The sequence below is a fragment of the Carica papaya genome, chromosome 2, assembly GCF_054855325.1.
Source record: "Carica papaya isolate Zhongbai chromosome 2, ASM5485532v1, whole genome shotgun sequence".
NCBI lineage: Eukaryota > Viridiplantae > Streptophyta > Magnoliopsida > Brassicales > Caricaceae > Carica > Carica papaya.
Genome location: NC_142310.1, coordinates 7,827,821 through 7,845,841, shown reverse-complemented (window position 1 = coordinate 7,845,841; position 18,021 = coordinate 7,827,821). Strand labels below are relative to the sequence as shown.

The window sequence follows — 18,021 nt, the reverse complement described above, 5'->3', positions numbered from 1 at the left end:
AATATTCATGAAAAAACCAGTAACAAGCATCAAAGAATCTCATATATTTTACCCATATTTTGCTAATTTTATTTACTTTTTTTGTCAGTAAATATGGGGATGATGCTCAAAAGCTCATGAATGACCAACATCATGATGTCTGGAAATTAATTTATATAATTCCAGAGATAAAACTTTCTGGAGAAAAAGAATAAAAGTATTGTTCATAGGATTCTGTCAAAAACTTTCCTAGCTATTATTCTTTTCTATCAAGACTATGCCAAAAAGAAAACATCCGAAATCGTCCCTTTTACACTCCGAAAATGGAAACAAAATGAAATACAACATAAACTCAAAGCCTCTATGGACAACTGCAAAAGGCATTTTCTTGAAGCCGGCCACTAAGCAACATAGAGAGTTCACCCCATCTTGACAACCATCAGAGAATTGAGGCCCGCAGTTAACTTACTTCATTCCATAGGCCTGAATGTCATCTATAAGGTCAGGCTTTCAGGGTTCTCAACAATCTTTGAGAAAGTCTGAAGGAAGGCAGCCAAGTCAGCACCATAGACAATTCGGTGATCTGCTGTCACATTCACCTGAAAAAGAATTGACAGACGAACTCACTTATGCTCTTCAACAGACACGTCAAGTTACAAGTAAATCTTTAGTTTTTTCTGCTACCCAAGCCGAATGTCTATTCTTTTTGTTGATGTACAAACCATACATGCATACAGGTTTTATATTTATATATATATATATATATATATATATCTTATTTGATACCTAGCCAGATGTCTTTTCTTCATGCTGATTGACAAGCACACACCTACAGCACATATAACATATAGATATATATGTGTGTGTATATATATGAGCTTAGTTTGAGACAGTAATAACAATAATAAGATAAAAACTGCAGATGCCATGATCTTCATAACAATAGGCATCCTCTTCTCAGTGTGAATAACATCAATCTAAGGTTCTTGTGCACTCAACTAATTTATAACTATAACTAGCAAACAGTTTTGAAAGCAGAGAAAGGAAAGAGAACCTCAAACAAGGGCAACCATTTTCTATAACTACATTCCCATACCTAAGTTATCAAGGAACTACTAATTTATGAAGTACGGTTAGCGAAGTTCACTTGATCTTCCAGATTACTCATTGCTCAATCGAAGTCCTGGTGATTGTGTCACATTTGTTTATATTACAAGTGGTACTAAACACACCCTCCTCAACTCTTAATGGGCTGGGAATAACCTGGGATGATATTATCTGACATGACTAGATTAGACTGAGTATGACACAGATATGCATGCCTTAGCAGACTAGCTGAGGCTTTATCTTCTTGGCCGAGCCCCTAAACTTTCACATTATCGTTTGAACTGATATGTCTACTCTTCATAAGCCTACCTATGGCTGGAATTCAGAGGAGCACTAAACTAAAAATTACAAGTTCAAAATCATATATCTTATTCTCACAGATAGTAGGAATTAGAATTCTATTTTCGTTATCATGCACGTTTCCAACCAGATCCTAGCTCTTCTCCAGATTTTTCCCTCAATCTAATTAAAATCATTGATACTTAAAAATGATATACTCGACAGTGCATACACTGATAATTTAAGATGAAGTTATATAACCCAAGAACCATTGTATTCATCACTATGTAGCTAATAAAACTTATAAGCAAAGTTCTTTCTAGACCTTCAACCCCTTCCAACAGAACCACGTAATTCACTATCAACATAATTGTCTTCTTCATCTAACAGCTAAATTATCACCAAAATCTGGCTAATCACTTAAAATATAAGGAAAACTCAACACTAAGCACATCAAAAACAAAAAAATTGCAGACTGAATTTTAAGACAACTATAGTGACATCTGCCAACAGATGTTTCCTTTGTAAAAATGCCTTGGAATCCTGCAACCACCTTCTTTTGAGTTGCCCAACTACTCGTAAACTTTGGAGTATGATTCTTGGACTGTTGGGAGTTTCTCGGGTTATGACTGAAAATGTTTGTAGCGAATTGATGGCCTGGGAGGGACTTGGCAGCAACAATAACTCTATTAGACTCATTCCCCTTACCATTTTTTGGGTCTTCTGGAAGAAAAGAAACAACAAGGCTTTTGATGGAATTGAATTTGATTTCAACAAGATCAAGGATAACTGGTTTCACTACTTTGGTTCTAACTTATTAGGACATAACCTTGATTGTTTTGAAGATCTTGGATAGATATAATAATTAAGATGTAAATTTTGTACATTGGCGGTGCTCCCTTAGCATCTTACATCAATACAACTTCACACTTTTATTTCAAAAAAAAACTATAGTGACATCAGCAAGCATAACAAGGATACCTATCAAGACACATTTAAATATTATGGAAAATATTATTAACAATGATTTGTTATTCCTTATTTACGATATAGTTCTTCTTCCAGCAAAGGAACATCTTAATACGTGTTTCTCCAAGTTATTTAGCAAAATCGAATTATTTCCTTTTTCAATTGCAATTTGCAATATAATAGAATCTATAACTTTTTCATCTAATCCATGAAAGATTTCATCCTAAATTTCTGATTACAGCAATTCATTCGCCAGTTATTACACAGGTTAGTGGCAGAGGGTCAATATGATCAACGAAACAGAGGAAAAACAACAAGGGAAAAAAAAAGTTTCAACAATAGGTTCAGGCTAGGTACTTAGCATTGCAAATTGGCTACTCCTACTGATAGCAAGAAAGAAAATAATGAAATTGAGAAAACACTGTAGTAAGCAGAGTGGGCAGGGGCAACCATCCTAAGGAGACATCATCCGGCCACCTGCGCCCTCCTTTAAATCAAATGACCTTTTCTCTTCTTGTGAGTTTTCTCTTTATCTCATGATGAGAAATCTTTATATTATCAAAATTATAATTAAATACAAATGACCACAAATAGGTGAAACCTAATCAGTTAGCGGTAGCAAGATCACAAAATTAAAGAACCAGTATTAAGTATTAACTATGAGGTTTCAATTGCATTTGAAAGTAATGAAATTATGAATTCCAAAGGTCACTGGAGCTAGAACATGAATAATCAGATGCCAACGGAATACATGAAACAAATATTACTGCTATGATCTATAAGGAACTGCATAGGTCTTCAGTTCAAAGAGAACTCATCTTGCAGTCAATAAGAATGAAATCAACTAACCAGCATTTTGCTTCTCACACTGAAGAATCCATCAGCATCTGCCACAACAGTTGGCTTTGATGCTCCAACGGCCATAATAGCACCCTGATAAATTATTCCAAATTATAGCAATTGAAAAGATTACATAAGACACAAGAGGTGTGAAGAGCCTAGCTATGTCAGTTGTCCCTCACCTGGCCTGGGGGCAGAATGGCATCAAATCTGTCCACTCCAAACATGCCTAAATTGGATAGAGTGAAAGTGCCTGCAGAATTACGAGGAAAAGACTTTATGTTCTTTCATGGGTTTGAATCAAAGATCTATTCAACCTCGATTGAAAACAGAAAACAAGGCAAACAAGTGATAAAAATGAAAACCTGAATTATATTCATGGGGCTGCAATTGCTTTGCCCTTGCTTTCTCTACCAGCTCCTTCCATTTTTGTGATAAGAGATACAAGTCCAGCTGTGCCAACCAAGTCGGTAAATCAACAAAACAAGTCCAGAGAGAACAAAAGCAACGAGTACTCTTAACTAGAATAACTAATGAACAGTAAAAATTTTCCACCAACCTTATCTGCATCCTGGAGAACAGGGGTTATCAACCCACCATTGATTGCCACTGCAACCGCAATGTTTATGTTGCTATTGTATGTAAAACTTTTTCCATCTTTACAGCTCGCGTTCACAACTGGGTGCTGCACAAGGGCCATAGCTGCAGCCTTCGCTAACAGCGCAGTCATTGTAACACCTTTTGGTTTCACCTGTGAAACCCAAAAGGAAATTGATTACTATATCAAGTCAAAGATGCAATGTAATCAATACAATAAACACTAACAAACGACAATTCAATCAGAATACCTTCTCATACAGCGCATCGAGAGCATCGGTAGTCACAGGGTACCCCACGCGAAAAGTGGGGACTGAGAGACTATCCACCATGTTCTTTGACACCGCAGCTTGCATCGTGGTGAAAGGTACCACCGTTGAACCTGGTAAAGGATTCAAATTAGTCGCCGAAGCTTTAGGTGGTGATACAGGAGCGGCGGCAGGAGAAGGCTGCGGTGGTACAACGACCGAACCCGCATTGGGCTTGGAAGGCGCGATCCCAGCTGCTGCTTCAACGTCAGCAGCCGTAATCCGTCCGTACGGTCCCGTACCCACCACCGATCCAATGTCCACCTTGTGCTGCTTCGCCAGCTTCTTCGCGTACGGCGTCGCTACCGTCTTCCTCGGCCCCTCAGGAGCTGGTGCTTTAGGAGGCGGGGACGGCTGCGCAATCGCCGGAGCGGGAGTGGAAGTAGCAGAAGGAGGCGTGGGAGATACGGCAGCAGGAGTAGAAGAAGAGGATTTGGAAGCGGCCTTAGCCCTGGCCTCTTCGATTTCATCCTCGGTCTCGGCAAGTAAGCCGATAGGAGCACCAACAGGGGCAGTTTCACCCTCCCCGACTACGATGGCGGCAAGGATACCGTCGTAGAAGGTCTCGACGTCCATGTCGGCCTTGTCAGATTCGACGACCACGACGCTCTCGCCCTTGGAGAGTTTGTCGCCCTCGGATTTGACCCAGGAAACGATCTTTCCCTCGGTCATGGTGGAGGAGAGGGCGGGCATGAAGATCTCCCTGATCTTGGATTCGACGGTGAGGGTCCCACGGCGAGGTCGGGTGGGAAATGAGGGGGAAGGAATGCGACGAGGGAGAGATGCGACGGAGGATGAGAAGGAAATGGTGGCGCCATTGGTGTTAGAGATAGAAATCTTGGAAAGGAAAGGAAAGGAAGCCATTTTCCTTCCTTGAGAAATAGAAGATAGAGAAGAAGGAATAATGTGAGTGATGAAAAAGAAGAGAGGAGAGGAGAGAAATAGAAAGAGGAGGGGGCGGAGAAGACGAGGTGGAGTTAGTTGGAGAGTAAGAGGCAGCCTACTCTGTGTTCATCGCCGAGCGAGTTGGCTTGAGTTGAATCGTCAAATAAATAAAAGCAACATACGAGGATTAATAAAAATTAAAATAAAAAATTACAATGGAGGAGCATAGAGTTCGTTATGACATAATATACATATATATATATATATATGTATATACACGAGCGCATACATCTTAATCGGAATGGGTGCTTACCTTAGGTACTAAATAATTGGGCCAAAAATGACCACCCTAACATAGCCTACAAATATCACATGATCCTAATGGTATGACACATTCAAAAACATGTGATAATATATACTTGTCATAATGTGACATATACACTTATCATAGTATACTATATGGGAGTTTGTTCATTCCAAATGCCTATATAAAACTATTATGAGATTTACTAACTTTAATCACACAAAAAATCACTATCAATAATATGTAACTTTATTCGTTGAAGAAATAAATTATGAATTTTATCAATTACAAATAAATTGACAAATATTAATACTTTTTAAATTTTACATATTTTTCAATTAAAAAATTTTTAAATATTTTTTATATATTTTTTTTGTTTTTTTTACTCTTTTATGGTATCAATCTCTAAATTTATTGAGATAGAATTCAATATTATTTGTGTATTCATCTTAATAAATTTTTTTTTTATTAAGAAATACCGTCTTAAAAATCATCAATGAAACCTCAATTTATTAAATATATTTACCTATCACGTATTATCCTCTTCTTTAATTCAACTTTATCAATTAACATCATTTGTAAGAAAATCAAATATAATTAAAAAAATTTGGTACGTAAGTCAAGCAGAATACTTGCAAAATGAGATAATAATTTATATTATATCAATAGAAATAATAATATAACTTATAATGTTATGGGTTAAATTTCAGTTAATAAGTATTATAAGCTTACTTAAGAATATACTTTATTTTTTGTAACTAAGTTTAATCACTTATCTTCCCTATAAATTGTTTGCTTTCATTTTCAAAACATAATTTTTAATTCGAAACAACTAAAAAAATTTCTTAAGGGGAAAAAAATCAAAACACCTTCTTATAATTTAATTAAACAGGGCCCAAACGTGTAGTTACGATGTCTATTTTAACAGGAGAGATTTACACGTGATTCCGAGCCCAAATAAATAGGCCCAATTATTAACTCCTCATCGAATTTGAGGATGCTATACGGGATTCTTTTATTTTTGAAATAAAAAACAAAATATATATATATATATATCAATATTAATTATAAGTATATATGTTATATATAAAGGTAAATTTTAGATCTTATTTATTTAATTTTTAAAATATAAAAATAAAATTTTTAATTTTAATTAATTACAAAATTACGCTGTATAGTTTTTAAATTTATAAATAATTTTTAATTAACCACAATTTATATATTATATAACTAATTTATTAAATTATAACTCGGACGTGTAGTTTTAGGATAATTTATATAAATACTATTTATAATTTAAATAAAATTATAAAAATATTCATTTATTTTATTATAAAATACTCTTCAATATTTTATCCACTGTAGAGGGAGGTACCCACTCTTATTCATGCCCGCACGTAATGCGTCCATTACCTCATCACCATGCTTTAATTAATACTAAATCTCGCCCCAATAATAATAATAATAATAATAATGTATCTGTCTTGTTTTATATTTGAATTTACCATAAGTTATTTTATAATTTTTGTATTTGAATATTTTAATATATTCTCTCATTTTTTTTTAAATAAATTCTTATTTACAAATTTTTCAGTTATTATGAATTTTTAATATTGGCACACAATTAATATTATTTAAATTATTATATTAAAAATACTTGGTTGATTCATTTATTTACGATAAAATATAATAAATGTAAATTTTATTTCATCATATATGTACATGCTTTTTTCATATTTCTATTTTGTATAGTTATTAATATTTATTTATGTGCTATATACACACCATATTGTTTGATATTTATTGAAGTATGTAAATTATGTAATCATCTTAAAATACATATTTTGTAACGACCTTGAAATTTAAAAAGAAACGTATATATAAAAATTATAAGTACGGAAGCGAAATAAAATATTATGATTAACATTCCTTACACAATAACCAAAACGTATTAAACGTATTAAATAATAAGCTAACTAAAGTAAATACTAAAAATGAATACTATAAGGAAAACTATAAAATCTTTAGGCATGTACTCGCCATCTTCCTGCGGAACGGGCTCAGGAACTAAGCCCTCTTGATCTGAAATTGTTAAGTAAAAAATGAGCTACATTAGCCCAGTAAAGACGTCACACTATCTCACTGTCACATAAATAAAAGGTTGGTAAAAAACAAAAACGACAAATGGAGCATAATTTATAAAAAATTTATTTATCAATAATAAAACCCTTTACCATCCACTTACCTCGGTGAGATTAATGAAAACAACTTATAAAAACAATAACATTATAATATCATGAAATCATACGCACTTTGTAATATAACACATGTCATACTTTTAATATTTCAATCATCAGGCAACAAATTTTCTCTTTTACCAGCCTATCAGTATCCATGGGGATCCATAGGGGTCCCCACTACACGTGAACCATTCACCTTAATAACTTAACTTCAGGGCCGTCCCCATACCCTGTCCGGTATGGGCGCCAAAATCGTAAACCTCAATACCCCGTCTGGTATGAGCGCTAAAACATTTAAAGTCTCCATACCCCATCCGGTATGAGAGACAACGTTCCTGGTAGGGTTTCCTATGGACCCGGTCCGTCCACTATCTCCCAGGATATCTAGTGAGGCTGTCGACTTATCCACTTATCAATTCACATACCTTTTCTATTATTTTCTTAGTTTTCTGTTTCTCACATAATCATGAATATTTAAACCAGTAACGAGCATCCAACAATGCAGGCATATCATCGGATTCACAAAATCAAGCAGTAGTGAAGTAAACAGTGATTCATGTATTTAAAACTATAAAATAAATAGATCAGACATCATAATGCATTTAAAACTGTAAAATAACTAAAACAATAACTGACCGAAAATATATCATATTTGGGCCCCATTAGCAACCTTAATTAATTATACATATCTATTAATTCATAAAATACCGTTTTATTATTTATTAAGCTTTAATACCGTGATAGAAAATAGGATGAGAGATTCTTACTTGATTCGAAGTCTAAAATCAGTTTTTCACTGTGCCTACGGGCAGTCCTTAGATTCCCTAAATTTTTCTCCGGGAACTGAAACACACTTCCGGTACTTGCACATGTCCTCAAAAAACTCTAAATCAGACTCAGGGCCTCCTCGGCTAATTTTAAAATTTCGGCACTGCGGCGATCCACCTCAGTTTGGCTGTTTTCGGCCGTTTTCGATCGAATTAAGCCAAACTAGCACCAGTTCCTGCGAGGAAACACACGTAGGGCCCTCGGTGGGCCGAAAAATACAGAAAATCGAGACTTAGCAGCGGCGGAGCTCTCGGGTGCGGCGGCTCCTCCGGCACGAGTCGCAATTTGGTGTTTTGCTCCAATCAACTTGTAGAGAAAAGGACGATGACCACAGTGGTGTAAAAATTACATCGAACGAAAATCGGGAAGGGCCTCATCGGAGACAAAAATTGAGAAAACCCGTGACGACACCGCTGGACTTCGGCGGCATTTTTCGGCCAATTGGTCGGCGGTTTGGCTCCGATTTGGCCACATGTGGGTTCAACATCGAAATCTGAGCCAATGAGAGAAATTTTGCCTCGTTTGGCGGCCAGAAAGTGCTCCGGTGCGGCGGCGGGTGGCGGTGGTCGGTTTCCCCGGCGGCTGGGTTGTTTTCTCCGGTGAGGGCTCTGGCGGCTAGGGTTTGGGGTTGGGTATAGATGAGATTATTTATAACCTTCGTCTTTTAATCTGAGCCGTCCACCATGATTTAATCTGGACCGTCCGATCGCGATTAAATTGAGAATGAATCTGGACCGTCCATCGCGATGCGATCTAGGCCCTCCGTGCATGATTCAATCTGGGTTGTCTGTGTGCGCGGGAACCGATCTCAGCCGTCCGATCGCGTGCACGCGGATTGCCCACGTGGCTTCGTTTCGTGTGGCCTTCCGCGTCAGCGTCTCTGCCACGCGGCATGTCCTGGTTGGCCGGGGCTGCTGATGTGGTACAATTTTTTTAAATTGCGTTTTGACCTCCAGTTTTCGATTTTCTTTTCAAAAAAATCCACAGAATTCGAATTTTCACCCCTTTTTCCCAAAATTATTTTCAATTAAATTCTAAAAATAATTTTACCCCTTTTATCATTATTTTTTTTTAATTAAATTAAACTAAATTTAAAATCATATAATTATTACATAATAAATCAATTATAAAAATTAAAATAAAATAAAATAAAAATAATTCCAATAATAATAATAATAAAAGAATTAGGGTATTACAACTCTCCCCCCTTAAAGAAATTTGGTCCCCCAAATTTGCCTATTACTCCTGGTCGAACAAATAGGAATACTGGGCTCTAAAATTTGATTCTAGCTCCCAAGTAGCCTCCCTTGGCGTGTGGTTCTGCCACATGACCTTTACAAATTACATTTTTCGGTTGCGGAGTATTCTGCTCTTTCGGTCCGTGATACCGACTGGTACTTCCTCATAAGACAAGCCCTTTTGGAGTGGAAGCGGTTCATAGGCCAAGACATGAGAGGGGTCCGGGTTGTACTTACATAACATGGACACATGAAACACATTGTGGATCTTGGAGAGCTCTAGAGGCAGTGCTAGTCTGTAGGCGACAGTACCAATCATGTCTAAGACTTCAAATTGTCCAATAAATCGAGGGTTCAGTTTTCTCCTCCTGCCGAACCTACTAATTCCCTTGAAATGAGTTACCTTAAGGAACACCCGGTCGCCTTTCTCAAACGCTAAATCTCTCCTCCGGTTGTCCGCATAACTCTTCTGCTTGCTCTGAGCCGTCTGAATATTCTTTCTGATTTTAACTACTTTAGACGTGGTCTCCTCCACCAACTCCGGGCCGAACAATTTTCTATCGCCCACTTCTTCCCAAAAATCGGTGATCTGCATGGGCACCCATATAATGTCTCATACAGAGCCATGTCAATGCTCGCTTGGTAGCTGTTGTTGTAGGCAAATTCTATCAGGGGTAGATGGTCATCCCAATGGCCTCCAAAGTCAAGGACACAAGCTCGGAGCATATCCTCAAGTGTACGAATTGTCATTTCTGATTGTCTATCAGTCTAAGGATGGAAGGCAGTACTGAGAGACAGTTTTGTTCCCATAGCCTGCTGAAAGCTACTCCAAAACCAAGAAGTGAACCTGGGGTCCCTGTCAGATACCACTGTCATTAGAACTCTATGCAATCTGACTATTTTTCGGATATACATTCTTACCAACTTGTCCAAGGGATCGGTCATCCTGATGGATAGGAAGTGGGAAGACTTGGTAAGCCGGTCAACAATTACCCAGATGGTGTCGTGTCCTGAACGTGTCTTGGGTAATCCCGTTACGAAATCTATGGTGATATATTCCTACTTCCACTATGAGATCGGTAAAGGCTGAAGTAACCCGTCTGGGCGTTGATGCTCTGCCTTGACCTTCTAACATACCAAGCATTTAGATACAAAGTCAAGTATGTCCCTCTTCATCCCATTCCACCAAAAACGGGGTCGCATGCTTTGGTACATTTTGGTATTTTCGGGATGCATTGCAAACTTCGAGCTATGGGATTCTATCATGATGTCTCTCTTTAACTCACTGTCATCTAGAACACACACCATGTCTTGGAACTGGAGTAACCCATCGGTAGAGACTCGGAATTCTGAGCTCACTCTCTATTCTGCATCAATCTTGCGGGCTACTAGGGCAGGGTCGACTGACTGAGCTTCCCTTATTCTCTGTATTAACTCGGGTTGGACGGTCAGACGGCCCAAACATACGACTCTCTTCAGGTTCTGAAGCCGAACCTGTTGTGTGGCCCCAATTTACCTGCGTTCTAAAACCATCAAATGAGCTATGATACATGTACTTTTCTTACTGAGAGCATCTGCCACACGTTGTCCTTTCCCGGATGGTACAAGATATCATAATCATAGTCTTTGAGGAGTTCCATCCACCTTCTCTGACGCATGTTGAGATCCTTTTGAGTGAATATGTGTTTTAAACTCTTATGATCGGTATAGATCTGAAAGGTCTATGAGTATAAATAATGGCGCCAGGTTTTCAAGGCATGTATGATTGCGGCAAGTTTCAAGTCATGGGTGGGATAATTCTTCTCATGATTCTTTAACTGTCCAGACCCACAGGCTATGACCTTCCCATGCTGCATTAGGACACAACCCAGGGCTAGATAGGAGGCATCACTATAAACTGTATATTCTTCCGATCCACTCAGTAAAGTCAATACGGGTGCAGTGGTCAGCCGCTCCTTTACTTCTGAAAAACTTCTCTCACAGTCATCATTCCACTCAAACTTGGCATTCTTTTTTGTGAGTCGGGTTAGGGGAGCCGCTAGACTAGAGAATCCTTCGACGAACTTGCGGTAATAACCTGTCATTCCTAGGAAGCTACGGATTTCCTCAACTGATGTCAACTTCCTCCAGCCAAGTACCGCTTCAACCTTTTCGGGATTCACTGATAGTCATTCCTTTGATATGATGTGTCCTAGGAAGGCGGTCTGCTCAAGCCATAATCCACACTTACTCAACTTTGTACATAGCTTCTTTTTTCTGAGGATCTGCAAAACTTGGGCTAAATGGTGAGTATGTTCTTCTCTGCTTTTTGAGTAGACAAAGATGTCATCGATGAACACGATAACAAATTGATATAGGAATTCTCTGAAGACCCTGTTCATCACATCCATAAAGATGGTCGGGGCGTTGGTTAGCTCAAATCGTATGAGCAGGAACTCATAGTGTCCGTACCTAGTTCGAAAGGCCGTTTTGGGGATGTCTTCTGTTCTTATTTTCACATAATGGTAACTTGATCGCAGGTCTATTTTGGAGAAGACCTGCGCACCCTGCAGCTGATCGAAGAGGTCATTAATTATGTGAATGGGATATTTGTTCTTGATTGTGACCTTGTTCAATCCTCTGTAATCAATACACAGTCTCAACGTTCCATCTTCCTTCCTGACAAAAGTGACTCCAGCACCCCAAAGAGACACATTGTGTATAATAAAACTACTGTATTGCAATTCAGTGATCTGTTTCCTCAGTTCTTCCATCTCAACGCGGCTCATGCGGTAAGGAGCAACCGAAATGGGCTGGGTTCCTGGTTGTAGGTCTATAGTGAACTCAACTTCCCTGTCCACTAGCAGTCCGGGTAGTTCATTTAGAAACACATCTGGAAAGTCTCGAACTACCGGAATCTCTTGAATACAAATTTCTTTCTTGGGTTTGCCCTGTACCACGTCCGGGTCGGTATCGGCATCCTACTGTGTGAGGTTATAAACCCTGCCCTAAATAGGAGGTCTTCTTTGGTTATGGTTCCTCGGGAACTCTCTCGCATAGTGCTGGGCACTACTACATATGCGACAGGTGTTGTTGAGGCGATAGCATTGTCGGTCCCCGTGATCCCTGCCACAGTGCGACATATCTTGCCATGTGCTGCCCCTGGAGCCTGAGGGGGAGTCTAGATCGCCGGTCTGGGCCTCTTATTTTGTTGGACAGGCGCAGTAGGTGCTGGTCTGCGGGGTGGAGCTGAGGGTCTGTGACTCCCTGCTGACTGAGGAAGGGTGTTGAAACTCTTATCCACAATATGCGTCTTTGCATGAATGGCTGAATATGTCTTGAGCTCTAGTACCAATAAGTGCTGCTTGATCTTTGGGCGGAGGCCCCACTAGAACCTCCTAGCCTTCCTGCCCTCATCTATCAATGTCTCAGGGGAGTATCGGCCCAGCTCTAGGAACTTACGAGCATATTCTGATACCATCATGTTTTCTTGGACCAGTTGGACAAACTTCATCTCCTTTAGATGTCGGATGTGCTCGGGGAGGTACTCCGCATGAAAGACTGCTAAAAACTGCTCCCAAGTGACTGGTGTAAGCAGGGTGGTCTGCTTGAGCTCCCACCAACGACCTGCTTCCCCCATCAGCATGTAGGAAGCAAGGGTAACCCTCTGCCCGGAAACCACTCATAAGGTCTTGAACGCCTTCTCTGTCTCCGCCAACCAGTATTGGACATCTTCGAAAGAGGACTCCCCTGTAAAAGTGGAAAGGTTCAGTCTCCCGTACCTCTTTACGTAGCTCGAGTCAATCAAGGAAGGAGCTAGGTCCCATTGAAGAGGGACTGGGCCAGGCTGAGGATATACTGGGGGGCCCTGTGGTGACACCTGCTGATATAATGGGGGCACTGGATTGTACTATGGCATTTCTGGGCAGTACTGTGGCTGGGGCACCGGATTATACTGCGACGGTGGTGCTGGGTGGTACTGTGGGGGAGTAGGCTCGTGTCGGGATTGCTCGGGATCCGTTCGCTGTAGCGGTGGCTCAACCTGTGGTAGTGGGGGAGGGTCGGGTAACTCCCTTCTCTCCTCTCGGCCTTGCTGGGCAGCAATGATCATTTCTAGCATCTCAAATATTCTGTCCACATCTTCCTGTCTGGTATGGGCGCCAAAACTGTAAACCTCAATACCATGTCCGGTATGAGGGTGAAGCGGGCCGTCCCCATACCCCGTCCGGTATGAGCGCCAAAATATTTAAAGTCTCCATACCCCGTCTGGTATGAGAGACAACGTTCCCGGTAGGGTTCCCTATGGACTCGGTCCGTCCACCATCTCTTAGGATATCTAGTGAGGCTGTCGACTTATCCACTGATCAATTCACATACCTTTTCTATTTTTTTCTTAGTTTTCTGTTTCTCACATAATCATGAATATTTAAACCAGTAACGAGCATCTAATAATGCAGACATATCATCATATTCACAAAATCAAGCAGTAGTGAAGTAAACAGTGATTCATGCATTCAAAACTATAAAATAAATAGATCATACACCATAATACCTTTAAAACTGTAAAATAACTAAAACAACAACTAACCGAAAATATATCAGATTCGGGCCCCATTAGCAACCTTAATTAATTATACATATCTATTAATTCATAAAATACCGTTTTATTATTTATTAAGCTTTAATGTTGTGATAGAAAATAGGGTGAGAGATCCTTACTTGATTCGAAGTCTAAAATCGGCTTTTCACTGTGCTTACGAGCAGTCCCTAGATTCCCTAATTTTTTTTTTCAGGAACTGAAACACACTTCCAGTACTTGTACATGTCCCCAAAAAACATCAAATCAGACCCAGGGCCTCTTCGGCCAATTTCAGAATTCCGGCACAACGGCTCCTCCGTGCTCTGGTGGGCAGCGGCGATCCACTTCGAATTGGCTGTTTTCGGTCGTTTTCGGTCGTTTTCGACCAAATTCAGCCAAACTAGCACCAGTTCCTGCGAGGAAACACATGTTGGGCCCTCGGTGGGCCAAAAAAATATAAAAAACCGAGACTTACTGGCGACGGAGCTCTCAGGTCCGGCGGTTCCTCCGGCGCGAGTTACAATTTGGTGTTTTGCTCCGGTCAACCTGTAGAGGAAAGGACGGTGGCCACAGTGATGTAAAAATTACATCGAACGGGAATCGAGAAGGGCTTCATCGGAGGCAAAAATCGAAAAAACCTGCGGCGGCACCGCTGGGGTTCGGCGGCATTTTTCAGCCAATTGGCCGGTGGTTTGGCTCCGATTTGGCCACAGGTGGGTTTAACATCGAAATTCGAGCCAATGGGATAAATTTTTCCTCGTTTAGCGACCGGAAAGTGCTCTGGTGCGGCGACGAGTGGCGGCGGTCACTTCCCCCCGGCGGCTGGGTTATCTTCTCTGGCGAGGGCTCTAGCGGCTAGGGTTTAGGGTTGGATGTGGATGAGATTATTTATAACATTCTCCTTTTAATCTGAGTCGTCCATTATGATTTAATCTGGGCCGTCCGATCGTGATTAAATTGGGAATAAATCTTCGTGCGTGATTCAATCTGAACCGTCCACACGCGTAAAATCTGGGCCGTCCGCACGCGCTTTTGATCTGGACCGTCTGTGCACGCGAGAACAGATCTCAGCCGTTCGATCGCGTGCACGCGGATCGCCTACGTGGCTCCGTTCCGCGTGGCCTCCTGCGTCAGTGTCTTTGCCACGCGACGTGTCCTGGTTGGTCGGGGCTACTGACCGGGCTGCTGACGTGGCTGCTGATGTGGCGTAAATTTTTTAAATTGCATTTTGAACCCTGATTTTCGATTTTCTTTTCAAACATACCCTTAGAATCCGAATTTTCACCCATTTTTTTCAAAATTATTTTCAATTAAATCTCAAAAATAATTTTACCCATTTTTATCATTATTTTTTTTATTTCTATTTAATTAAATTAAACTAAATTTTAAACCGTATAATTATTACATAATAAATTAATTATGAAAATTAAAATAAAATAAAATAAAAATAATTCTAATAATAATAATAATAGAAGAATTAGGGTGTTACATATTTTGTCTAATTTATTATTAGATTTTAAAAATAAAATCTTACAAAAAATGTTTTTGATAAATATAAATAATATAAGTCAAGGACCTATATTATTATTGTGATTATTATATTTTTTTATTTTATTATAATTTCATCATAGCTTAATACAATAGATACTTACAATACATACTCAGACTAATTTAGGTATATAGTTGAGTTTAATGGGTGTTGTATTAATCAAATTTATATCATTAGAACTGAATTCTTTTCAATATAACTTGAAATTTTGTACGCAATGCAAATAATTTTCTACTATGTGTATAATTTATATTTATTATAATTGTAAATAAAGTAATTATTTATTAATAAATGAATAATTTTAGTACGGTAGCATGCCATCATCTCCCTCCGCATCTTAATGAACAAGGTGACATAGTGAGAGTTGAAGGGAGGTGGCCGTCACGTGAATACTTGCAGCCAACTTAGGTGGGCCAGGGATTTCACCGGTTTAATTCGGTCAGATTTATAAATAACTAAAAATTGTAATTATTTTTAAAAATAATATTTCTTTAAACACCAAAATATTAAAATAATAAAATAAAATTCTTTCGTATTTTCTAAATTCTTTTTCAGTCTCCCGCCTTGAAGACTAATTGGGGCCCATCTCTACAAAAAATGAATTAAAAATAATAATATCTGGAGCCGGCTTAGCTGTCATTTGGAGTAAATTCCTATGTCTTACGTCAGCTATTTTAACTTTATTGCTGATGGGATTGGTGGTGACCCTCTCCTCCCCCAGTTTTTAATAATTTGATAAAATAATAATCAATTTGAAATTTGCTTTTTTCCTTTTTTATTTAAAAATAAAATGTTAAGATGTGACGGCGCCACATAGCAGATGATGGTGTTGCCGTCGCAGCAAACGTGATGTGGACACCACAGGATCAGCCACGTGGGGAAATCAGATCTTTGTATTTTTTGTTTTTTTTTTTTGGCGTTGCCGGCTGCTTTGTAGAGAGAAGGAGCGAAACGGATATTTTAGGACGGGAGCTGTCTTCAATTAGTTATCCCGTACGATATGAGACTAAAACGCAAAAAAAAAAAAAAACGAGCTTCTAATTATTAAATAATTTAAATATCAGTTTACGAGTTTAAAAACTTATAATTTACTTAATTAATCCATTAATCCATTAATTATATATTAGATTGGCCACAGGAAATCAATTATAGGAGGCCAAACGATTCCTCTTCCAATCCATAACTCATATTAGCAAACACGAACGTTTACGAATAACATCAATGGGCAATATGTAGATAATAATATTTTTTTTATGTATTTCAACTGTTCTAATTATTTTCTTCATTTCATAATAAATATTTTAAAATAATTAAGTAATATCTAAACTGTTTAAAAAATAATAAAAAATATCGGAATCAATTTATAACCAAAAAAAAAATATTTGAAATTAATTTATATTAAACGGAAACCTTCAAAAACTAATTTAGTAATCTATAAGTGAAAAAATAAGCGGGATATAGGCATTTGTAAGTGTTATGGATTAACATATTTTAATAATTATGTAATAATTATACAATAATAAAATTATAAATAATATTGTAACCAACACATATACAACCATTCAAATATATAATCTTGTAAAAAATTGTGAGATTACTAATTATGTAACTAATGAAATGCTAGTCAACATTGTAATATATATTATATATTCACATATTTGATGTAATGTAATCTTAATTATCCTTATCATGTATAGTAGAACATTCAAAAGCTCATAATATGATATGTATATTTATATGTGATTGGAATAATAATTTTATTTAATACTATTTATTTTTATTTAAATTAATTTATATCCCACTTTTTTTTCGAGTAAATTAATCTCTATAATTTTTAAAAATTTACAATTTGTACATTTTTTATTATTAATTGATAATATACTTAAATATAATGTATAAAATTTATTGATATTTGATATTTTATGATTGGTTAATTTATAAGTTGAATAACACATCAAATTATTAATTAATATATAGTATGATATTATTAGTAATTATTTGCTATCATATAAAAAAATATATAACAAAGTTATTCATAGGCAAAAATTTAGTTATTTTTTCATCAAACAATATTAATATTTTAAGTTGCAACTTATCTTATAAAAAGAAAAATGATTGGAATTTTCGTGTTGTTTATAATTTATGATATTTTTTATAAGAGATGAGAGAGAGAACGAGGATATTAGGGGATTGGGCTTGTTTTATATAATTTTTGTAAGAAAACTAAATAACAACAAATTTTATTTAATAATTATCATTCTCAAAAATATTATATATAAAAAATAAAATAATTTAATCGATATATTATTTTAAATATGATATGTAAATACGTATGGTGTG

The 18,021-nt window shown here is 37.6% G+C and overlaps 1 protein-coding gene across 1 annotated transcript; it reads right to left on the bottom strand.

Annotated features, from left to right (window-relative positions):
- Nucleotides 1–136: 136 nt before the first annotated feature.
- On the bottom strand, nt 137–5,181 carry LTA2 (2-oxoacid dehydrogenases acyltransferase family protein). The gene is made up of 6 exons (XM_088213097.1): nt 4,023–5,181; nt 3,734–3,925; nt 3,540–3,627; nt 3,357–3,427; nt 3,184–3,267; nt 137–578 (listed from the first exon to the last, which is right to left on the bottom strand). Exons 1-6 carry the CDS (start codon nt 4,941–4,943, stop codon nt 474–476), a joined length of 1,461 nt encoding a protein of 486 aa, XP_088069223.1. The 5' UTR covers nt 4,944–5,181; the 3' UTR covers nt 137–473.
- Nucleotides 5,182–18,021: the final 12,840 nt, after the last annotated feature.